The 26,602-nt window shown below is 36.4% G+C and overlaps 2 protein-coding genes across 5 annotated transcripts in view; one reads left to right on the top strand and one right to left on the bottom strand.

Moving 5' to 3' along the window:
* The window catches only part of LOC124255454 (focadhesin-like), a 531,258-nt gene that overhangs the window by 438,989 nt on the left and 65,667 nt on the right, over positions 1-26,602 (bottom strand). The window lies entirely within an intron of this gene.
* The window catches only part of LOC124255415 (FMRFamide receptor-like), an 81,901-nt gene that overhangs the window by 10,338 nt on the left and 44,961 nt on the right, over positions 1-26,602 (top strand). For 2 of the 4 annotated variants that reach the window (XM_046689333.1, XM_046689334.1), the window contains exon 2: positions 8,203-11,758. In XM_046689333.1, the coding sequence (XP_046545289.1) occupies positions 8,357-10,129 (1,773 nt within the window). In that variant the 5' untranslated portion in view covers positions 8,203-8,356 and the 3' untranslated portion in view covers positions 10,130-11,758. Of the gene's footprint in view, positions 1-5,537; positions 5,725-8,202; positions 11,759-26,602 lie in introns of those variants that run through there. The other 2 variants (XM_046689335.1, XR_006892683.1) reach the window with 2 other exon arrangements.

Genomic DNA, 26,602 nt, shown 5'->3' on the forward strand with positions numbered 1-26,602 from the left:
GTGTACATTCGGGGATGCTACATTACCGGTAATTGCTGACATCTTCTCATTCTGACTTTCCCATTTTGATTGTGTTCCTAAGTTATAGTATTGGAAATGTATGTTTAACAAAGCTTGAAACCGAAAATCAATATGAATGAAAATGTTATTCTTATCGGCTGATAATTGATATCGGATGTAGGAGTTACCAGTGTACTATAATAATGGATCTTGCTATGGATCTATTGGATGTATTCAACACAGATGCATGTGATGAAAACATTATATAGATTATAGCTGAAGAGGATATGCCACATTCCAGTGTAAATCCTATGTTTTAATCAAAATTCTGGACACAGCTTTCAATATTCATTTCAAAAAGTATAAATATATATTTGTCTGTCTGAACTGAATATATCAACATAGATAGGGGATTAAAATAAAAAATTGTACTTTTAACGATATTTATCCAGATAAACAATCTGACTATATATTTATAGCTGTATCTCAAGTTTAACCTACATATTAATGCATAATTTAGCATTAAGTTTAAAATCGAAGTCCTCCAACAGGCATGGTTAGGTGCCATTATCTATGTTAACATTTTGTAATTTCAAAAGTTCATGGCTTTAATTGAAAACAGTTTATTATGACTATTTTATGACTTAAAAACATATTGTAAAGATTGTGAGCTTTAGAAATTTACATGGCACAGAAAGGCTACACTGTTATAGCATTCAGAAGGCAGTTGGGTAGCTCGTCATGCCGAGGACCCGGTTTCGATTCCTGACATAGGCACAACGCATGAAGCCCATTTCTGGTGTTCCACGCCATGATACTGCTGTAATATTGCTAAAAGTGGCATAAAACCTGACTCCTATCCATTTCTCACAAAAAAAAGCAACAGTGTAATTGGTAAATACGTTCACAGAAAGTACTTTCAGGATATTAACGAACCTGCACTTCCACTACTTTAGATTTGGGTTCTAAAACCTTTAGGTATATTATAAATATTCAGAACACTGAATATGTCCACACCTCTGGACCTGTGAAACTCCAATAGGTCTGTGCTGGTTGTAAGATGTTTCTTATGTCTGACTCTGGACTCTGTGAAACTCCAATAGGTCTGTGCTGGTTGTAAGATGTTTCTTATGTCTGACTCTGTGAAACTCCAATAGGTCTGTGCTGGTTGTAAGATGTTTCTTATGTCTGACTCTGGACCCTGTGAAACTCCAATAGGTCTGTGCTGGTTGTAAGATGTTTCTTATGTCTGACTCTGTGAAACTCCAATAGGTCTGTGCTGGTTGTAAGATGTTTCTTATGTCTGACTCTGTGAAACTCCAATAGGTCCGTGCTGGTTGTAAGATGTTTCTTATGTCTGACTCTGGACCCTGTGAAACTCCAATAGGTCTGTGCTGGTTGTAAGATGTTTCTTATGTCTGACCCTGTGAAACTCCAATAGGTCTGTGCTGGTTGTAAGATGTTTCTTATGTCTGACCCTGTGAAACTCCAATAGGTCTGTGCTGGTTGTAAGATGTTTCTTATGTCTGACCCTGTGAAACTCCAATAGGTCTGTGCTGGTTGTAAGATGTTTCTTATGACTCTGGACCCTGTGAAACTCCAATAGGTCTGTGCTGGTTGTAAGATGTTTCTTATGTCTGACCCTGTGAAACTCCAATAGGTCTGTGCTGGTTGTAAGATGTTTCTTATGTCTGACTCCCTGTGAAACTCCAATAGGTCTGTGCTGGTTGTAAGATGTTTCTTATGTCTGAGTCTGTGAAACTCCAATAGGTCTGTGCTGGTTGTAAGATGTTTCTTATGTCTGACTCTGTGAAACTCCAATAGGTCTGTGCTGGTTGTAAGATGTTTCTTATGTCTGACTCTGGACCCTGTGAAACTCCAATAGGTCTGTGCTGGTTGTAAGATGTTTCTTATGTCTGACCCTGTGAAACTCCAATAGGTCTGTGCTGGTTGTAAGATGTTTCTTATGTCTGACTCTGGACCTGTGAAACTCCAATAGGTCTGTGCTGGTTGTAAGATGTTTCTTATGTCTGACCCTGTGAAACTCCAATAGGTCTGTGCTGGTTGTAAGATGTTTCTTATGTCTGACTCTGACCCTGTGAAACTCCAATAGGTCTGTGCTGGTTGTAAGATGTTTCTTATGTCTGACCCTGTGAAACTCCAATAGGTCTGTGCTGGTTGTAAGATGTTTCTTATGTCTGACTCTGGACCTGTGAAACTCCAATAGGTCTGTGCTGGTTGTAAGATGCTTCTTATGTCTGACTCTGTGACCTTTGCGGTTGTGGGTCATCATACTCTGACGATGTGAATTGATGCTCAGAACATCAATCACTGGATTGTCAGACTCGATTATTTACAGGCTGCCATTATTAACTGGAATATAGCTTGGTGTAGTGTTAAACAACAAAAACTAAACCACAAACATGTGACTCTTGGCTAAGACATGCTCCATGCTTGGCTGACCAACATGTTCTTCTAAGCCTGTCTGTTTTAATATGTTTCTTGTCTGACGCTAGTCTTAAATTATTGCCTTGCTAAAGAAATGAGTTCAAACATACTATCTTTTCAATCTTGAGAAAAACTATGCTGTAAATTTTCCGTCTATGTCTGAAACTAATGTTCTTTTGCCTCCAGATATACCACAACGAAAGTAAATCATCATTTCTCCCTCTCTCTTTTCTCATCGTCTAAACACTTCCTTCCATTTCAAACCCTTAAGCAACACATGCTTGTCATAACCCAGATAGCATTCGGACGTTGACCCAACGTTGGCAATGGTTTTGCCAACATTGCCAATATTGGGCCAACGTCCGAATGCTATCTGGGTAGTGGCGACTAACGGGATCAGGTGGTCAGGCTCACTGACTTATTTGACACATGTCATCATATCACAATTGTGTAGATCGATGCTCATGATGTTGATCACTGGACTGTCTGGTCCAGACTCGATTATTTATGCTGCCATAAAGCTGGAATAGTAATGAGTGCTGTGTTAAACAAACCAACCAACCAAACTTCCCTATCAAAACACAGCACCCCTGCTACCATGAATTTAGCTAAATAACAATGGTATGAGTTTTCAAGGATAAGCATTTTTGTAAAATTAGGAATCAGTTTTCACAAGGGGATTAAATTTTCTTGTCTTAGTTTTTCTACAACCCTGTTTACCCCTAGAATAATTGAGTGACATGAAACACCAGTGACAGTCTTTCTGTACCATCTGCAATTACAGTGTGTGAACTCCCTGAAGAGTATGGGATAATAGACCGAGCTGATGTTCACAATGCAAATTTAATTATTAAAGGCCATGTTGTCAAATTGGCATTTGATTCTTGTCTGTTTTAATACATTACTTCTTATGAAACAATTCCCAAAGGAATATTGTCTTTTATCTGCTTTTATGATAGATAATATAAAACATCAACGCCAGAGCAGCCATAATTATCTGCCAAAACTGATTGCACTGTTTGTAAAAAGCAAAACAGAAGTGACAGTTTTATCACTGGATCACTGTAAATCAGTGGCGAAAACTGGTTTCCGTAACAAGGAAAATCTTGAACTGCAATACTGATCATAGGGTATGTTACTCAAACATTAGTAACCACTTTCACATAACAAGGCAATATTGAAGCATACATTGAAAATATGCTCTTAAATGGTGTGAAATTTTCAAAGTGACAGACAATTAGTAGGTAAAAATACTAAGAAAGAAACACAGTTGCCCAGCATAATGCATGACAATATTGATGACTGTACCTGTCAACTGAAGGGTTGCCCAGTATAATGAATGGCAATATTGATATGACTTGCCAGTCAACTGAAGGGTTGCCCAGTATAATGAATGCCAATTTTGATATGACTTGCCAGTCAACTGAAGGGTTGCCCAGTATAATCAATGCCAATTTTGATATGACTTGCCAGTCAACTGAAGGATTGCCCACGATGAATGACAATATTGATATGACTGTAACGGTTGCCCAGAATAATGAATGACAATATCATTATGACTGCACCAGTCAACTGAAGGGTTGCCCACGATGAATGACAATATTGATATGACTGTACTGGTCAACTGAAGGATTGCACAGAATATATAAATGATTGTAGCAGTCACCTGAAGGATTGTTTTGAATGCATAACATTCTTCTATCAGTGAACTGTCGGATTGTCCATTAAACATGACATTTTTTGTACCAGTCAACAGAAGGATTCCCCAGACAAATTTACATTCCTTACATAACTGCATCAGTAACCTAAATGGAAGCTGTAACATCATTACACTGATCAAATGAGTGCTGCTAAAAGGACATTAAAATTTTGAGGGATTGCATTCTCAGCTTCTTGGGGAGTATACAAGTCAAGCAGTCTGTTAAGTGTCAGGTCTCACATAAACATAATCATCTCCCCTACTGGGTACCCATTAACTGCTTCAGGTGAACCGTAAAATATTCAAACAAAGCCACTTCCTGTAGGAGGCATGTTCAAGTTTTCTGAATCATTTCCTTGGGTCAATACCAACCACTCTGAAATTCTAAACATAACGTAATGCCTCATCACACAACTGTAAATGTATAGCATCTGTTGTTAGGTATATATGGTACAGATAATGATCAGCAAACATATTATAAGTTGTCTGGAGTGTAGCGCCGGAAGCCGAGAAGTGGTGAGGTTTAATATCATCTCTGTTTCTGCATGTTTAGTTGCCACTGAAACTCTGTTTTGTATCTGTCAGGTGTGTCATACTGTGACTTCAGGCTTCACCGACTGTAAGGATGTCAAAGATACTATCAGGGCTCCTTGAGCAAAATGTCATAGAGCCAGATGAACTTATATAGATTGTACAAAATGTAGAAAATTACTAAATTATTATAAATCCATTTCATATGGTAAAAAGTTAATGTTTTCAAGCCGCAAGGCTAGCTGTTTTCTACATAGACTGTCAAAATATTTTTCATGGAAACACTGAAAAACAAAAAGGAAAAAACATCAGCTAAAACCATTACCTTTAATTATGATCCTAAATAGATTCAGCAAATGTAACAACCGATCCAAAACTTTTTGAAGAAAAACGAATAAATCAATTAATCACCTCAAAATGCTTGAAGGAAGTGAAACAAAATAATTCAAATCTAGAACCTTTGGCCTTCTGGGAAACTAGTCGTAAAGGTCTTTAATTTAATTTAAAAAATGCTCATTCCATTAAATGGAAACTAGTGAAAAAGCTGTCTGATTGAAGCACCTAGGAGGCAATGCTATTGGCACGTAATGTGCGGTGACGAACAAGACAATAACATGATAGCAACACACAACTAAGTTGCCACAGTGTCCCGCAGTGAACAGATATCCCTTTACAATCAGAAAACAGTGACAGTCACACAAAACCTTGATGGCATACCTTACCAGCCAGGGCCATGTGATGATGCTCATCAGCCCTGAACAGGCATAAAAGTAACGTGAATCTGGTCACCCCATATCAAGATTTGCTGCATGCACGATGATGGTGACTGTAAACCTGAGCTGCACTAGTAAACTGTGAACAAAGCTATCACTGAGACGCTGGTCTAGCTTTGAATGGGGGAGTGCCTCGCTTGATGTGAACAATATGACTACAAGTGTTGCATCAATCTAACTTTCTCCGATGTGATCTGGGCATTCATGACGGTAGGGGACTGTCATCGGATACCTTGCACCAAAGGAGTATTGTCTTACTGGAATAGGTACAAGGTAAGACAGGGACACGGGGAAGGACGTTTAAGGACATTTAAGGTCTTTTGAATCAAAAATCATTATGAATTGGACCTGTTTTGATAATTTGTATCTTGAAAATATTTGTCCATCTTATGAATGGGATGTTCTATGATGAAAAGAATGAATGTATCTCAATGGAGTTGACATGTGAAAAGGTTACGTGTTCACAAGTCGAAGTTTGCCTCGAAGCACTGTGATCATGGTGTGTTATTTAAGTGTGATTCAGTATGATGGATCAGACGTGTTTGCTCTTCACACACTACCTGTTGGGTGTGTTCCTAAGATGGACACAAGCTGAATGTAGACATATTATCAAGGCTGCACCATGTGCATCATTATCTTGTTAGTACATCACTGATGCATGCTTCCACTTGCAGGTGCTTAATTCTGGAGGCAGATAAATACTTGACACAGGAATGTCTGGTAATTCATATAAGTCTGCATCAATCAGAGTTCATAAAAGAGTTAAGTTGTTTACATGTATGTCCTTGATGGACCATATATCTTCAACTTTAATATCTTCAATATCTCAGGGCAATTTTTTGTCCAAAGAGTGTATCATCAGGTTAATTTTTGTCCAAAGACTGTATCATCAGGGCAAGTTTGTATCTGAAGTGTATAGCATAAAGGCAATTTCCATCTAAAGAGCGTATCATGAGGGCAATTTGTATCTGAAGTGCATAGCATAAAGGCAATTTCCATCTAAAGAGTGTACCATCAGGGCAATTTGCATCTGAAGAGTATATCATCAGGCCCCGATTTCTCAAAACAAACTTCAGTCAGTTTTGACTCAAATTTGAGAAAACGCAGGGAAATGCATTTCCCAGAATGAACTGAAATTGATATTAAACTCAAACATAGTAGACAATTTAGTTTGGTAGATAGATTACTTAAGTTGTTTGGGATTTTTTTATTTAAAAAATGCAGTTGAGTTAAAAATTCAGCTGTTTCAAAATTGTCAAACTCAGTTTGATATTTGAGTAAAAACTTAAGTTTCTTTTGAGAAATCGGCCCAGGGCAATTTGCATCTAAAGAGTATATCATAAGGGCAAATTAATTCTGAAAAATATATCCCCATGGCACTTTTCATTCAAAGAATACTATATATCACACAAGGTGTTTTTTTTGTACCTCTAATGCTGTTGTATAAAAACAAGCTTTTCATACCTTGAATTGAAGGAGTCTGAAAGGAGGTCGTCTCATGGACGGGTCAGATCTCACACTTGCGTTCAGCAGTATCATATCCAGGTTTCACTGATGATGTCAATAGGCAGTACAGCTCTGATTTTGTTTCACAGCAAAAACCACATTAAATAACTGTTCCAAGAACTTTTTTTTACATAAAACAAGAAATGTATCTGAATTCCTTGTCATACTTTTCACATTTTGTAAATAAGGTCTGAATGACTCTCCCCTTGATCTTGATTTTCAAGCCAGCTTGCAGAAGCGAGTCTCCTTCAATGGTGGGCATGAAAGGGATCACCTCAAATTTATGATTCAACATTTATTTTCACATATTCATTTAATTTAAATCATCACTGCATCTTCATTGATGTTTAACAATCAAAATTAATGGTTGGACTGAAATAAACGGTTAAGTGGGAAAAAATGTTACAAATTAAATTTTTTAACTTGAGATGTTGCACGTGACCTTACAAGTGACATCTAACCGATGAACCTGAAATCAATTCCCATTGTCTTAACATCTACTAGAAAGAGTTGGAGAGGACGTTCCCTGTAGGCTGTTGAATAGACATGCAGTTAAACCAAAATAAGCCCAGTAAATTGAAAGACAGTTAAGTGGCCATTTAATTACAGGATCAAGACTCCCTATGTCAAACTTACTTCAGTGCTTAAAATGAATGGGTTTTTTTCACAGTCACCAAATTGGCATCACCATAAGTCAAAGCACAGACTGGTGGCATGTACTGGAGTTCTAGGCTGCCAAGCATTGTATGATGATCAATGATGATGATAATATTAATACATGTAATAATAACAGAACAAAAACATATTTGTATTGCAAATACAAGAATTGTGTATGTGCTTTGTTCTGGTTTGCTTTACAGACAGGTCATGTAAATTAACATTGGTTTATAACGTTATTAACGGATGATCGTCCATGAGGTCACTTTGCACACAGTATATTCTCAGGTCAATTTTCTTTCAGAGTTTTCTTCCAATTATGAATTTTCTCTTCACGAAAAGTTTCCAAATGTATTTTTTGTTGGGATGAAATGAAGTTGATTTCTTTCAGCCATGTACAATGTTAAAAGAGAGATGACATTAAGATTCGTTTCCTTGCTTTTAAGATGCAATATCCATGCATTGGCTGCTCTAAAGCTAACTTTATCTGATGTACAGGGATGACTCTCATCTTTTATGTGGTAAATTATATAACAGAATGAGGATATTCAACCTTTCACTTTCAAATAAATCTTTTCTGTTTTCCAGATGAAGCTGGCCCAAGTGTGTGGATGAAGCTGGCCCAAGTGTGTGCAACTACAGCTGTGGCTACAGAAACCAGATGACCATGTTGAGGAGTCTTCGACGCTGACCTCCTGCACTTGTGTCCTAACTTTCTGACCTTGGGTTCCAATCTTTTACAATGAGTAGTGAGTCGATGGAGACTGTTGTCTGGCCAGACCAGACCATGAATGAGACAGGGACAGTGTTGTTCCCAAACTACACCTCGGTGAACAACAGCGGCATCAACACAACAGTGCAACCCCTTATCAATTTCTGTAAGTTTAAGCCACCTCTGGAGCAATGGGAAGTGGACCTCAGCTTCTATCTGAATGGAGTCATCACACTGCTCATCATTGTCCTTGGACTTGTGGGCAATATGCTGACGGTCATTGTTCTGACAAACAAGACCATGAGGACATCAACAAACTGCTTCCTTATGGCCCTGGCTATCTGGGACTCCATCGTCCTCTTGGTCACCTTCTTCCTCATCAGTTTAGGGGAGTTCACGGAGGAGTACAAGTACACGGTGTTCCCCTACATTGTGGCATTCATATACCCTTTGGGGCTGGTTGCACAGATGATAACAATATGGCTGACTGTTTCCTTCACAGTGGAGCGATATATTGCTGTATGTCATCCCCTGAAAGCAGCAGGCATGTGCACCATCAATCGAGCCAGAATGGTGATAATAGGAGTGTGTTTTGTATCTCTTCTTTACAACATCCCCCGGTGGCTTGAATACCAAGTGCTTGCTTTCACTCATCCGCCAACGAATGACTCCTGTATGATAATCATGCCAACAGAGTTCAACAAAGACCCATTGTACAACAAGATCTACTTCGGCTGGTCCTACTTTTTGGTCATGTGTGTTATTCCTCTTGTGTCACTGGCGGTGCTCAACACATTTCTCATACTGGCTGTCAGACGTTCTAAAGCACAAAGGAAAGATATGAATGTTCGTCAATCTCGGGAAAACAATGTGACAATTATGTTGATATCGGTTGTTCTTCTGTTCATGCTTTTTCAAGTGCCAGCTCTTATATACAATATGGCTTATGCTATTGATATAAACGCTGTCCATTCTTCATTTGGATGGAAAATTCTATCAATTATTCGGAATTTCCTTGTGAATCTTAACAGTGCTGTTAATTTCATTCTGTACTGTGCTTTGGGACAGAAGTTTCGACGGACATTTGTACGAATCTTTTGCCCAAAGCTGCGCAAGAACTTGGATAATTTTAATTCGTTTTCAAACACATTCAAGATGGATAAGATGAAGAAGGAAAATGGTGCCAATAAATACGTCAAGATGGCCAACAAGAATAACCACACAACTTCAACAACAGGGGATTCTGGGGTCGTCACCAAGTCTGCTGCTATTTCCAGGTACTCACCTCCTGTTTCTGACTCAAATTTCTCTGATAATAGTGTTGCACCTGTTAGTGTAAGAAATGACAGGGTTGACAAACCCACCAAAGGTAAGCTTGATAACAATGTTGAAAGTAGCAGCAGTGATGCTCTTGTTAACAATGTTGAAACAGGTCACAGTGCTGATGAGGCAAAAGATGCAGAACATGATGCAGAAGAAAAGCAAAATCGTTCTAATAGAAATGGTGATAATGTTAGCAATGGCAAAAAGGTTGAAAAGGATACCAATGATAATGTTGAAAATGCCAAACCAGAAGTTCCAAAAGATGATAGCGAAGCAACTGATGATTCCAATAAGGCCCTAAATGATAAACCAGAAACCAATAATAGACATCCCTTATTCGATAACCATTTACCAAAGGAAGAGTTAGTTCCAAACGAAAACTACATTGAAAACGAAAACTACATAGACAATGCTAAATCAGACCTAGATGCTCCATTACTTCTGTTGTTGGAGAGTTGTAGGGAGAGTGACATTCTTTAGAGGCATTCTCTGACATCACCACTTTGTGGCTGATGCTTCTCTGCTTTAGCTGGTTGCTACCTCACAGGACACTGCTGCAGCAGATCTAGAAAAGGTGACACATGCTAAACTAGCTGAAGAAGTCACTCTTTTCTAGCTGGGTGCCAGAGAGGCGGACTTGTGCAGGTGATGTTTTCCAGGCCCTGCTTGTCCCAGTCTCAAGACTGTTTGTTGGGCATTCTTGAGACCCTAGGTGAACAAACGTGGTCCTAGCAGATTCTAAGAACCTCTCAGGTGTCTCCAATGCTGTAAAACAGCTAGCACAGAGATCAGTGCAGGAGATAGGTACATCTTCTACATGTTTGAAAAGGTAGTGTAAAGATTGGCAAGAATATATTCTGCAGAATGAATTGAAATGGCAGTGAAGCGCGTTATCAGCTTAAGCAGAATGAGTACTTACTGGTGAAAGGTCATCACTAACTAGTGAGATTACATGAGGTGGATGCTTCAGTGAGATACATTCACTACTGGGTAGTGTGAGCTTGGCTGAATGGACACAGAATCTGAATGAATGCATGTTGGACTGTTGATAAGTTCATATCAGAACAGTGAGATTACTGAGTCCATTAAGAGGCTCCACACTAACATTACTAGACATATTTACAAAATAACCAGTTGTATTTTGAATAATAACTTTATTATATTTAATTTTCAATATTATAACTAAATCCTTACTTAATGCTGCTGACAAGTTCAACTTCTTACCATCAACACAGTTATCATGTTTCTAGGTCACCTTGATACATACATACCCCACAAGGTTCATGTTTCGTTTTTAACAGGTGTTAAAAATGAAACATGTTCAAATGTGACAATTCAAGTCCATCAAAGAAATACTTAAACCTTCAAGGCAAAAAGGCCAGACAGGTACTTGCAACACGGTTTGGTGGAAGCCTTGCTAACCTTATGTCACTGCATTTATTAATGTCATATTTCTAACAGTCAAACATAAACATCCACTCTGAGATATGAGGTGTGTCAAAAAGAGTAAGTGGACATTATCACGATATTCTCTGACTGTCAAACATGAATAACCCAAGAAACGCAGCCATTTTGTAGGTCACAAGTATTTTTACAATGCTTCTTTCATACTTGACAGAAATCATGAAAGAATTGATATAAACAGATATACCATGTACGAAAGTATTACTTATTTTTTTCCAAATTTTGTTTAGCACCAACAGATGGGCTGATATGTACAATTCCTGCTGAGCAGGTACAGTGGATCACTCTCTCTAAAACATACATAGTGACTCACTCACCGGATACAGTGGACCACACACTCCACAATGTATAAAGTAGATCACTCCAGAAGATATACATGGGATCACTCACTCCAGAAGATATACATGGGATCACTCACTCCACAATGTATACAGTAGATCACTCCAGAATATACAGTGGATCACTCAACATTGTATCAAAGAACAAAAAACCCAGCACATTCACATAGAACATCATACGGAAATAGCATACATATTCATTACAGTGAGATGTGTACAAAGAACAAGCAACAGAGATGCATTGGTTGAATCCAAAAGAAACTATGAGTAGCTTGGCTGCTTATTGTCTCAAATTTGAGATAACTTGGTCACAATGCTGTCCCCAGATTGATGAGAGATAATTGGTTCAGCATGAAAGCATTTAAAGGATGACTAATTCAAATAACAAATTATTTAGTACACATTCTAAAATCATGTTTCCAAATGCTATCTGATAGTGGACGAGCTTTTGTTAAATGCAAGACAATTTAAACCCTGAATGTACATGGTTAACTTACTGACAGTACATTACTTATGGTCACATGTGATTCTATGTTTAATTTACAAAGCCAACCAAAACCTAATCAATATTGATGGAAAGGATTTTTAGAAAAGCACAATTTTTCAAGAGAGACTGTTTAGTTTAAAACAGCTTTAACTTGAGCTTTCAAAGAACTTTCATCAAAGCTGGACAATGCTCTGGCAATTGAGACATTGCACATTTGTGCAAGACATTGTACTTTTGTGTGAGACATTGTACATTTGTGCATTATTCACTGAGAATGTACAGGTGAAGACAGCATTCTCTCAGAAAATAAAGACGAGTAAAGATATTGTTTTACGAATACTCAAACATTTATAGTGGGTAATTATGTTCACATTCGTACATAGTGTTATACTATACCAATATTGGCATATCAGCAACTCGATATTAACTTGATTATGGTCATATATCTTGCATACAATACTCAAATTACGCAGCTTAACTGAAGCATTGAGGCAGGATTTGGTTCTTATCTAGGGTCTCCATCTTTCTTCTGCCATGGACTCATTTGGGTGGCACTGCCATGTTCCGTTTTGTTAAATTATAAATCATAACCAAAAAAACCCACACAAATATTTTTCATAGTAGCTTTAAATAAACATGTTTTTAATGTTCACAACAATCAAGTAAGAATTTCTCACCCCAAAACAATGATTGAATTGTTGATGACTGAACTAATGAGCATTATTCAAACACATACAGTTGAGCTTTACAAAGATTCCATGGAAATCCACCAGAAACTACATTACAAAAGCAGTGGTTTATTCTTAATGTTTCCCTACCATTGTTTTATTTATATCCAAATGTCGAGCATTATTTCAAGCATAACTCTTCTTAGCGCCTCAACAAATATATCAGTATTTGTATATGTATGCTGTCATAAGAATGACATTCAATAAAACATAAAAATACATTTACAAATACACTGTTATCCACGAATAAAACAGGCTATACATATGCTGCACATAAACACATGCTTAAGCATCATCAGATATAAAACAGCGCTTGGTAAAGATGCGGAATGTGATTTTACAGACAAATACAGAATGTGCAATATATTTGTTTGGATGATGTATTACAAAGGGATACTTGAATGTTATGTGTGCCGTGAGTGGATAAGGAAACCATTTTGACTAGCTAATGGTTCTGGGAGATGTTGGAATGGTGTTCTGTTGTTCAATGATAAATGGAGAGAATGGTCAATATTTTAAGACAGAGACAGTTGTGATGGAGATACGGTGCCTGTGGATTATTGTGCTTTCAAGATAGATTTATATTTGGTAATAAATCATTGTGTCATACATATCCTCTAACACATGTACAATGCCCTTCGTGATGCTAGCTACTTTTGTTACATACTTTGATATTACCTAGATGTTTGTGCCGTGAGTTGTACCATTCCTGTACTTAGCAATAATCCAAAAATTACTATGGAGCCTATATGTACAATCAGAGATTATATTGTGGTAACTGGATTAGTTCACAAATTATTATCCTTATTAATTGCAGAAACACTTTCAATACATCCATGTCTATAGTTTCAGCCTTAGAATGAGGAGTTTGGGGAATAGTCTCGGCATTGAAAACTAAATTTAAAATTAAAATTTCTTTCTAACCTGAAATTATTTTTCTTTTTTTACATGAAAAACTTTGCTTAAATTCATGAAAATACTGCAACATTTTCACAAAAAATATGCTCAGAAAATTACGTATGCCATGAATTGCTTTTCCTAATAACAAATAACACTTTGCAAATATTTTAAATTCAAACTGAAAAATAATAATTGTATCAAAAGAACATTTCATTCATTCATAAGAAGCAATAAGCATACCATTTGTGACCATATAATATGCTATGTTAAATATTCCCACAAAGAAATGCCATGGGGAAAAAATCACGAGTCTCTACACTTGTAGGACATACATCCAACTAGGATTTCCTGACAAGCAAGCTGACATTTTAATGCCACAAATAACCCAGAGAATATGCCCAACACAGCCAGAGCTATACATAGGCCAGAGAGGACATTGTCAACACCTGTGAATAGATGATTCTGTTTATCAACATTCCTGGTACATGTCAAAGCAGTTCTCTACAGATTCTATTTGTTGATAATTCACATCAAAGTGAATCCATCCGTCACTGATTGAAGATTTGTAGTCACTATGTCATGGTCATCTGTAAATATATTGTTGGAAATGTTTCGAAACATTTCTGTTATTTAGGCATATTCATAAACGTGTTTTTTTCTCTCAAAATGTGTTTGTGAAAACTTTGGATTGCTACTTCCGAAACATATTTACATAACTGTATTAATAACGATCACAATATGAATTCTTTTACTCTGCTTTTATTCTTTTAATATAAGCTATAACATCTTGTTCACCAATCCCTATTCATTTATTGAATAAAAATACATTTAAACATTTACAACAAAACTGAATTAAAGACACATGAAATGGGATCAAGCTATTCCTTCAAGAATTTTGGTCTGACCTTTAAATCCAAAATATATATACAACAAATAACACAAACCTCAAAGCAAGTTAAAAAACACAGACAGACAGGTGTGTTGTAATGCCTACTTCCATGATAAATTAACTCCATAAAATAGGTGTTCCTTAACTTCTTTTGAGCTGTATACAAAAATAACTTGCCTTACAACACAGTCAAGGTAGAAACATGGAAGTCAAATTCCAAAGACAATTCCCCTTTAAATAAACACTTTTTCTCAGGACTCTTTGAAGTTAACATGCTTTGGATATTGACAAAAGTCAATATTTGTAGGTACAAACTTAACCACACTTTAGCAACAATCTGTCAAACTAGAAGGTTTAAATATGTCTTGCTTGCTGTCAGAGGAGCTAATGGACACAATGGTGACCATCATGATTGGTTTTGTTTGTTGTTTAATGCTGCAGTCAGAAATATTCCAGCTATATCATGGTGGTCTGTAAATGATTAAATCTGGATCAGGCAATCCAGTGATTAACATCATGAGCATCAAGCAAAAGGGATATGATGACATGGATGAAACACGTCAGTAGCCTGACCACCAAGTTCTGTTGGTTGCCCCTTGAGGCAAGTATAGTAGCCTCTGACATCAAGTATGGGTTACTGGTGACCTCTTCTGACCTACATCTGCACATGCATGGTCCTGATGAAATAGCTTGAATACTGCTGGCTGCATTATATAACTGCATTCACTTACTATTAAACACTTAAAAGTACATCCTATATTTGCATTCACTCACTATTGAACACTTAAAGGTACATCCTACAGTTGAATTCACTCACTATTAAACACTTAAAAGTACATCCTATATTTGCATTCACTCACTATTGAACACTTAAAGGTACATCCTATATTTGCATTCACTCACTATTAAACACTTAAAGGTACATCCTATATTTGCATTCATTCACTATTAAACACTTAAAGGTACATCCTAAATTTGCATTCACTCACTATTAAACGCTAAAAGTAACATCCTATATTAGCATTCACTCACTATTTAACACTTAAAGTTACAACTTATATTTGCATTCACTTACTATTAAACACTTAAAGTTACAACCTATATTTGCATTCACTCACTATTAAACACTTGCAAGTACATCCTATATTTGCATTCACTCACTATTAAACACTTAAAAGGACATCCTTATTTGCATTCATTCACTACTGAACACTTAACAGTACATCCTATATTTGCATTCACTCACTATTAAACACTTAAAAGGACATCTTATATTTGCATTAACTCATTATTAAACACTTAAAAGGACATTCTATATTTGCATTCACTCACTATTGAACACTTAAAGGTACATCCTACATTTTCATTCACTCACTATTGAACACTTAAAGGTACATCCTACATTTGCATTCACTCACTATTGAACACTTAAAGGTACATTTTACATTTGCATTCACTCACTATTGAACACTTAAAGGTACATCCTACATTTGCATTCACTCACTATTGAACACTTAAAGGTACATCCTACATTTGCATTCACTCACTATTGAACACTTAAAGGCACAATCCGTCATTTGTTTCAGGACTTTTGCTTACTTCACCATTATACATATAAACACTCACTCATTCAACATTCATATGACAATTAGCATTTAGCAGACTGTATGATAACAAGCCCAGTTAGCAGACAGGCCCAATCACTGACATATTAAACAGTATCTGACTTGTTACCCAACTGATATGTTTTTTCATGATGTGAACAGCAGAGAACTGCCTTTGGACATGTATATATTTTTTGTTTTCACTTTAATAATCCCACGGTATCATTTCCATCACACATGCACTATTCAGAAACATTCCAGATCACATTGTCATGTTACCTTCATTATTTCATCATTTGCTAAAAAAAAGGTGTGTCATGGCTGTTTTGAAAAAAGTCCTTCACTGCTGAATGGAGACATGTTTATCAAGAAAAAAAAATGGCCATGATTCTGATGATTTCATTCTTGATTCTACCAGTTTCAACATATTCATGTTAATTAAAACTACTCCATGTTTTTTCAATATTCCATCACAGAGTGTATCCCCATAACATTGTATTATGCAATACTTCCATTTCACAAAGCTTAACTGCTAATAGAACAGAGGTTCCTCAAATGTTTAATTCATTTATTTTTGCTTCAGTTTAAATGATTTTGTTTTTTTACAATGAAGTTGATATACAAAATTTATTTTGAAAACATACTTTTTTCAACTACACTATGCTTTCAATGGTTATCAGTTCATGACATTCAAATTCATGGTTTCAGTGAGTGGATGAAACATCAAAATATCCAATCAGAATATCTTTTAAAACTGAAGCCATGACAATAGGTTCAGTGGCATGCATGACCTTACACTGACTGGGTCTGAACATGTAATGCCACCAGCCATGTTGCTTTCTACGCTGGCTGTTACCAACACTTCAATCTCGACATATGTCTTCACAGTAAGATGGTCCAGGATAACAAACACATGATACAGTTATTGATACATCATAAAAACACAAACTTCAAATCAAATAACATGCTACAGCATTGTCACTGGATGTAAAGCAAATTCTTTAGAAACCTTCCAAACAGAGAATACTCAGAAAGATTGCATGCATTGAAAACATGACAATGATCCATTCACCTCAAGACGTTTCTTTTTCTAACATTTCAGATAATCCTAAAGCTGCTTTTAGAAAGTGTCCTTATTATGTTGTATTTGCACCTCTATGCATGCTACCAAGAAATAGGTATATGGTGTAACTGTCCTTCAGACCAAAAGCTATAAGGCTCAGGCAAAATCCTCTTCAGATATTTTAACTTTCAGTCAATCAGTTTATGCCCAATTTCCTGAACCTATTGATTCCATTTCTAATCAAACAAATGGATTTCCTTTTTAACTTGTCCAACATTTAGACATGTATATGAGGATTTATTGAACAGCTTCCTTTAGTTGAAAACTATTTTTAACAATTTTATTTACTTATCTCATGATGAAGTTCAGCAAGAGATATATGTCTTTGTGAATATAATCTTAACCTCTTAGTTTGTGTTTGTTTCATAATATTTTGTTGTGATGTTGTAGTTTGTCAAAAAATGCTATACATACAAGTGCTCAATTCTAGCATTTATGTTAGTGTTTAAGGTTTTACATTATTACGCTGTGTTTTTGATGACTCATATTTTTACAAACCATGGCTCACAGTATAAGGTGCAACAATGAAATTACTTGTTTACACTGTACATAGAGTTTTGTTGTGTTTCACTTGTATAAATGGAAGTATTATGTTTACCTTTGCTTTGTTTTTCGCACATGTGATTATTGAACTTTGTGACCCGCTTTGTTAAATTGTAGAAAAGTTTAAAGTTTTTAAATAATCCAACCCTATTCCTTCAAATCACCAAATGTCTACCGTGTGATGCCTTTGTAAAATTAACAGTCAGTATTAAATAATCACTGGTGAAAATCTTCCAATTCGAAATCAGTTACATGTAATACTAAGTTGTACTGACTTTCAAGACATGAACATTCATTGTCGAAAACAATCTTGTGAAAAAGTTTAATTTCAACACTGTTTGAATTCAATCCCAAACTGGATAAAACTTTAAGAAACCCAAGCATTATCCATTATGAAATAATGTTGCAAACATTCTCATGAAAAATAATGCAATTTACTTTTTCAACAATCTCCAAATTTACAATGCAAATTGCACCATTCTAACCTTTGGTTGTATTGAAAACAAACCTTTTTTGTATAATGCATCAGTAAGAATATGTTAAGTGAACAATACAATGCAACATGTTTATGCAGAAATCCTCAGTATTCACATTTGAAGGTTATAATATATAAGTTAAGAAATGTACAATGCAAATGGAATTAATTCTACTACTGGAATACCAAAGACTTGTAAGGTGATGTGCTGTTTACCAAGGAACTGAAAACATAAATGTTTGTAAAATGTTTAACATCAAATCAATGCCATATATTGTAGATTGTTCTGATTTGCCATGTACATCTCAATGTTAAACACAAGTTGCTCACATGTTACAGTATTCAAGAGAAATAAAGTGGGTTGGAAATATCATTGGAGTAATCTTTTCTGTTCGGAACCAACATGGCGGCATCACAATCATCTATCAAGCTTCATCTTCACTAACTTGTATTAATATTACAGAAATTAATATGATCCTTTCATTGATTGCACATGTATATTTAAGATGAATTCTTATTTCTAATTCCATTACTGCATGCTTAGATTTTAATTAAAATGAATGGGCTTTAACATCATGAAACTCTTTTACATAATTCATATAAGCAAATATATACAAAGGCTGCATTGTATATTGTATTTTCCACACATATTATTATATATTGCTGAAGTCTAATAGTTCCCTGATTGTTGTGTTTTGCTTCTTGTGTTCTGCTTGTGCATGCCTGTTTTGTTTAGATGCAGATGTGGTTATAATTGAATCAAATGAACCCTTTGTACAAACACCTAGTCTTGTTTATGATATGGTTCACACATTGATATTCTTCTGTTTAATCTGCTATCATTCATCACAAAGTGACATGCTACAACATGCAGGGGGTAATAAAAGCATGCATGCACAGGATATGCAGATTTAACACTTTATGCACCCCCATCACAGACATGGCTTTCAGAATAAGGAAGTAGGTTGATTATGCAACATGTGACACAGCATCACATCAAAATATTTCCCTAAGAACTGACACTGACAGACAAAAACCTGTTGTCCTTACTACTAGATATTCATGTCAGACAATCTTGACAAAGATCCAGAAGTTCTTTGTAAATATTTGATAAACACTGTGAGGTAGGATTAAGGTTTAAAGTTACACCTGTTGCATATACATGTATATATTGTATCAGTATCGTCATCCCTCAGTATGTATACAAGAATATATCATAGGCCTGACAAACTTGTCTTGCTGCAAACTTGACCATCACTAAAAAAAGTTTAGAATTCTTATTGTTATTTTCCAGGGAGTAATATTGTAGATTATCTATAGCAGTTTGTAAATATGTCATTATTGAACACATTTATATCAGTTCACAGAAATGTTATACCAAATTATATTTTATATATTTTTCCATGGATACCACAAGGCTGATACATCTAAAAGATTGTTTATATCCTGTAATCCGCTTCAAGATCAAAACGTTAACCAATGCATTCTGTACGCAACATCAATCAAAGATTTTCAATGTATTTCAACATCAAACTCCGAAATTCATTACTGTTTTATTACGAACAAGACAACCACTAAAAACATCCTACATCATAGGAAGTGTGATATGACTGCACGGTTTATGATCTCGAACATATTCCAGCACCCCAGCTTCATCTGATGTTGAAAGGCCACTCAGTTAGGGGTATCCAGTTGTCAGTCTTCATCAAGTCTTTTCTGAACAGTGTGGTTTTGGTGGGGACGTTTCATCTTCATAAAGCCAACCCCCTCCTGATATTGTTCCACAACTGACAAAGATGAAGCTCAGGGTGATAAACCTGCCATTGGACATGCCTGACTTCCACTCCAAAGTAAAGCTTCACTTTTGTACCGGCACACAAGCAGTTTCGGGGGGTTTACCTTTGAAATAGGAAACTGTAAACAGTTAGCTTACTGGGAGTCCTTGTCAAGGTTGAAGTTAGTCTGTCCCTTCTGTATCTATCGGGTCAACAAGAACAACAAATGACAACGCCAGCAAGAAAAGGTTTCAACACCTGTTGAAAATAAACCCAAATATCTTGTTCAACACGTGTAGGCAGTTGTATGATATTGCAGCAGAAAAACATGGCAATAACTTCTTGATGATTTGTCTAACTGGTCTATTTTGATACTTTTATAGAAAAAGCCAAAATTACAAACACTTCACAATTGAAAGTACATTTCTTCAAATATTCATCTTTGAGTACAAGATCTAACCTGCATCATCATGAGTTTTTTATGTTATCATAAAACATTAATAACCTGTCTGAAGTACCCTGTGAACCATTGGGCATAAGAGGAAAATTATAGGTGAAAAATAAATGAATGAATCACGGTATACTGATAAGTGATAACTTCAGGTGTTCGTAATAAAGGGAAAGCTTGTCTGCCCTACTAGTGTTCTGTCTGCAACTACCACAAATTGCACAAGAAGTAAGCGTTTTCAGTCTCATGCCCAAAACAAAATCATTGGTACAATCTGTTCGATTGGCAGATTTAGGTGGGTGAAGAACAATAGAGGCAAGATACTTTTTCTTCGACAACCTTTAAATTATACTACAATGTGACACTTTCTTTTTCACGGTCGGTGAAGCAAGTGTTTCTGCTTGACCACAGTATAAGAGTGTACAACAAAACAAAGCACTGTAACATAATAGAGCAGTTGCCATCTGTAAAGTATCTTGCCTTCATTGAGAGATATTTTTGTCCATCAGTCACTCAAAATCAACAGACAAGGCTGGTAGACTCAGCTTTTATGTGACCATATTCAAATTTTTATCAACATGAGCGGCCAAAAAAAGTTGTAATCTTAATCCTCCAAACAATTACTGATGTAATATTCTGTGTTCCTTACCCTGTACAAAACTGAAAAAGAAAAAGAGTAAAGGACTTGAATTTACACCCCTCTTTCTACAAAATTGAGTAAAAATTCAGAAATTAAGTTTTACATTATCAAAAGCCTATAATGAAGGATCTTGGACACCTTTACCCACACCTTGTTTTTAACCTGCACGCATGGTCGTGTTTTTGACAGACTGACTGACTAAGTTTTACATTATCAAAAGCCTATAATGAAGGATCTTGCACACCTGTACCCATACCTTGTTTTCAACCTGCACGCATGGTCGTGTTTTTGACAGACTGACTCACTAAGTTTTACGCCGCTTTTAGCAATATTCCAGCAACGTTTTTGACAGAAATCATGCAAATCAGGCAGTCAAGTCACATAGTAACTATGGACATTTATGGGAAAAATAACAATATCATAACATCTGACATGTTTTTGATGATATATAACACAACCAAAAGTTGACGATCAAGATATAACCATAGCAACAGAAACACTGCATTTTGACCTCTGTTCCTGCTGCACATAACCAATCCGAACCAATATGTTCACATATACACAACCATAAGCACATATAGTAATGGAGGTATTTATATTCATAGAGTTTAAAGCCTGAAGAATCTCCAACTCCTTGCTCGGACCAATCACTGGCCCATAGGGATGCGGAACATATAACAAATCCATTAGAGCATGGACTTCCAATCCCGAAGGGTACATTTCATGTAGTCAAGTTGTAATACATCCCTTTGCGACATACATTTCATTACCTGGCTTTTCATGTGCTTTCACAATAAGCGAGCACTGATTTCCTCATATACCAGGCTAGTTTATAGGGTATTGGGAGTCTATGTACTTGTCAATTATGGCTGTAATTTCAGAGTCTTAACTACAGGAAGTATGTCTCCGGAGACACATCAAGCCAAACTTTATTGCCAACTTGGCCATGTGATCTTGCGTTTATTTGATTATTTTCTCAGTCATCAACACTTTGTTTCTATTCTGTTCTTGCTTTACTGGAGGTTTTGACAAGAGTTTATTGCATGTCGCGACATATATGGATAATAGTCTGGATATATGTCAGTGTCGGCTAGCTGAAGGACACACTGACATCAGATCTCTAAAACTTGTAGACACAGATACCTTGGTGGTGAGGTACCATTCAGTTCAACCGTGCATTCAAGATTATGGAACTTCTTTAGCAAGTGTGTGTATGCTGGTGCTTTCGATTGGTCCATGACATATGCTGATTCTAGTGCTTGCCAAAGAGAATTACCAGGAATTCAACATGGAGTGAGTGAGTTTTTATCCCGCTTTTAGCAATATTCCAGCAATATCATGGTGTGGGATACCAGAAATGGGCTTCACACATTGTACCCATGTGGGGAATCGAACCCAGATCTTCGGCATGATGAGCGAACACCTTACCCACTAGGCTATCCCACCGCCCCAGTTCAACATGGATATCCCATAGTCTACTGACTCTGAGCCGAGTCCACACACATATCCCCCATGATGTCTAACTTCTAGAACAATCTATAAAGCGGCCTTCACACGGCAAACTAAAGTTTGATGACACATGTTGTCAAAGTTGAGTTTGAGAGTGTGAACAACTCGCCACCAACACCAATTTCACAGTTGTCAAACTGTTGTCGAGAAATGGGATCGGCTCTATTCTCACCAACTTTTCCATCAAACTTCAGAAACAACCAATCGCAGTCAACGAAATTGTCATGTGACGTGAAATGGCGCTCAAATGACAGGAAAGTTTGACAACATGTGTTTGACGTGTGAAGACGTGAGTTTGACAACTTTAGAAATTTTAACATGTGTTGTCAAATTTAGTTTGCCGTGTGAAGGCCGCTTAAAGAATAATTATAAGCAACCTCTATTAGGTCCAAAATATGTACAAGACTGTCCATATTTTATGTTCATTAGATACATATTGTGTTACAATATATGGACACACTACAGATTCTGGGTGACAAAACACTTGCACCAAGACTGGATGATGAGGGATGACTTCAATGACTTCAAGACTCTATGACAAGAGCGATGACTTCAACATTCCACTCGTCAACTTTTCCTGTATGTTGAGAAATACTGAGGTGGCTCCAGCTTTTGGACTTTTTACATTTCACAACTTTACAGACACATTTGAACATGCTCTTTCCTCAAATGTAAGCGTGTCATATGATCCTTGTTCAGAATGTGTTTGCTCGATGTTACCACATTCAAATCCTCAGTCAATCTTTCAAGACATCCTGACACAACAGCGACAAAACAATGTTGGACTCTATTCCCCATTTTGATTTGTACAATGTTTTCAGGTGAACAATTAACTTGCCTTCTCAAATGCTTACGACACTTGTCCCAGTGGGAGTCTGTAAATCATCATCATTTCATAGTGACTGTGACATAGTCAGAATGGTACAAATGACTCGGCTTTTTGCAAAACATTCTGAAGAATATTGAAAGGGTGTGGTCACTTTCATTTACAGAAAATAGAAGTGGCATACTATTTCCTCGCAACATTAATGTTTCATTTCATTGGTAACTTTTGTTTTTGTTTGTTTGTTGTTTAACGCCACTCAGCAACATTCCTTCTGTATGGTGGCGATCTGTGTCTAGACCAGTAGTTTGTGAGAGCTAATTTAAGAAGTGACTCCTTTTGACAATTTCCTAAGCACATTGGGTGAGTCTTACAGCAAATACGGTATGTATGAGTAACACTTGTAATACTTAAGTTAAGTCAAGGTGAATTAAACAAGGAATTAGTTCACTTATGCAATATGTTGCGACAGAATATAGCATGCAGACTCAAGGCCTGTCTCAAAACGCTCTTGCTTGAGACGCAGTATCAAGGATGTCTACTATTAAAATATCAGAATGTTTGAAGCAGAGTTTAATCAAGTTAACATGAGACAAGTTACAGAAAATAGAACTGAGATAATCTGACATATGACATAAAACTGTCAATTTTAACACTGGCAGCTGGATATCAAACAATTTACATGTTGTTTTCTGAAAAATGATACGTTTGATACATTAATTTTAGTAACAAATTAACTTACTTATTCCTCAACCATATGAGTTATGAAGACAGGTATGGAAAGTACTAATCTTTATTTGAAATTGGGCACAGTTTTTTCTGTCTTCAAGGTGTGAAACAAATTGGATAAAAAAGAAAACACAAAGAAATATTAATTTTTCACCAAAACATTTCCAAATGCTGTGTGAACACCTGTTAGCTTGTAGAATATATTGATACATTTGCTGATTCAAGCACACAAGCAAGTATTGGAGAATTAATGTTAAAATGTCCTAACGACATTTTCATATGGAGTACATGACAAATCCCACACATCTATATCAGCCAGTATATATTCATGACACATACATCTTCTCTGTATTTTGTAGCAAAACATCTACACATGCACAACAATGACACTCAGATGGAAATGGTGATTATATTTTTACTTGCTAAACAGCCAGTCACAAGTCAAACATGACAATCTCATTAAAATTAGACTTGTAATTCAAATTTGATACCTTTCTTATTTGAAACTTGATGAGACTTCCATAAGATGTCACAGCAGATGAACTGCTTGTGAGCCAATAGGTGTATGGGTTTGGATACTTGTAAGTTGGATGAAGTATATTTTGACTTTCTTTGACATCTGTCTCAAAACAAAAAAGTTGCTGTTTAAAACTCTGACTTATTATAATAGTACAATTTTCTAAATTTAATAGTGAGAACAAAGACTACCAAATATGAAAAAAGTAACTAACTACAACACTGACACTAAATTTGCAAGTTTCAACTATGAGCCTACTATGGAGAAATTTTTATAGTGCCATGCAAGTCCTGTAATTATTTAAAAAACCCAGTAAAGTTTATATGATTTGAAAAAAAATATGATGTCCATCAGAGAACCCAACATGCATGAACCAAGTTCAGAATGGCAGCCATATTGAAAACCAGAATAAAATCTCTTGAACAAATGTGGGTCTTGTTGGTGTGAGAAGTTTCAGTTTTATTGGCCAGGTTTCTGAAAAGAAGATGGTTACACTACAACACACTCCACAACATGACAAACAGGCCGGAACGTTAGGTTAGACAAGACAAAAATCTCAGGGCAAAGTTTTGGGTGAAGTTTATCAACTTTACGAGAACAAGTAGCATCACATTTCAAAACATCACACAACATATGGAGTACCCAACTGCCGCAGATAGCACCAGTCATAAGTAGCACTAGCGTAACTCAAATTGATGAAAATAGGATCAAAAGACAAAACCTCATCCCACTCACATGAGCAACAATTGCTTGGGTAATTCATCAATCAACAAAACGTAACTCGGCTCTGAATCAACAAGTAAAGTGTATTTGGCCAACTCCTGAAAAGATAGCTCGTCACCCTATCACGATTTCAATGTACCGGTACTCTTATTACTCCCTTGAGACTTGAGACCCAAATTGAACCTGCCACACTAACCTGTAAGAGAAAATACACAAGGGAGTCACATGAGGGCTGATTTGTATATATATGCATTAGCTGAGCTGGGTCTGGGTAAGCAGTGCAAGAAAAATTACCACAAGCATGCCGCAGTGGGCATCGCAACGGCCATCGCTGGAGCATCTTCAACAGGAGTCAGGAATCATGTCGGACTGCCTCCTCGGTCCATGGCAGTCTTTTCTTTAACTACCATATCTGATTGACATTCAATTCCAGTGTGATTCTTTCACAATGCGCCATAGGGCATGTAGGCATATTTCCAAAGCCAAAGAGAAAATCAAAGCAGTCAGTATGAATAGCAAGGATCCTAAGCGAACTTGAATTATTTTCATCCACTTGCAAAATTGTGTGTGTGTCTTTGTTAAATAATTAGAACACCTGTTGTATTGGTTGATGATGTTTGGGTACATATGAACTGAATCTGGTACAGGTGAGGTGAGGTGAGGTGAGATGAGATCAGGAAACAGGTTTATGTCGTGTTTAAGATTACTGCTTTTATATGGCAATATACTTCAATGTAGCTATGTAGTCGGGCCTAATGCTGATTTTATGGTATGACCCCACTGTGATACCATGCTGCAGTTCAACATATATTCCCTTCTAAGACACAGTTGACTGACCAGGCTGACCACTGTTCTACCCCTTAATGTCAGGTAGGGTAACAAAGATGACCTTTCAACAGCTTCAGGTATAATGCGTCCAGGAGTGACCAGAATGGGAAAACAAGAAATAAAAAATGAACAGTTTTAGAAGAATAATCAGCTGGTGCATTCTTGTAGACCTCACTTATTACACATGTAACTGAGATTGTATTTGATAGAATGAACACCTACATACATTAAGAATCAATGCATATCACTTTGCAGCAACACATACAAACTTTGTACTAACAATTAACACCTGACACTTAGTATCAGCACCTACCACTTAGCATTAACACCTGCCACTTAGTATCAGCACCTACCACTTACTATCAACACCTACCACTTAGTATTAACACCTACCACTTACTATCAACACC

Source organism: Haliotis rubra, unplaced genomic scaffold, assembly GCF_003918875.1.
Source record: "Haliotis rubra isolate DU_JTF1 unplaced genomic scaffold, ASM391887v1 Scf60, whole genome shotgun sequence".
NCBI classification, from domain to species: Eukaryota; Metazoa; Mollusca; class Gastropoda; order Lepetellida; family Haliotidae; genus Haliotis; species Haliotis rubra.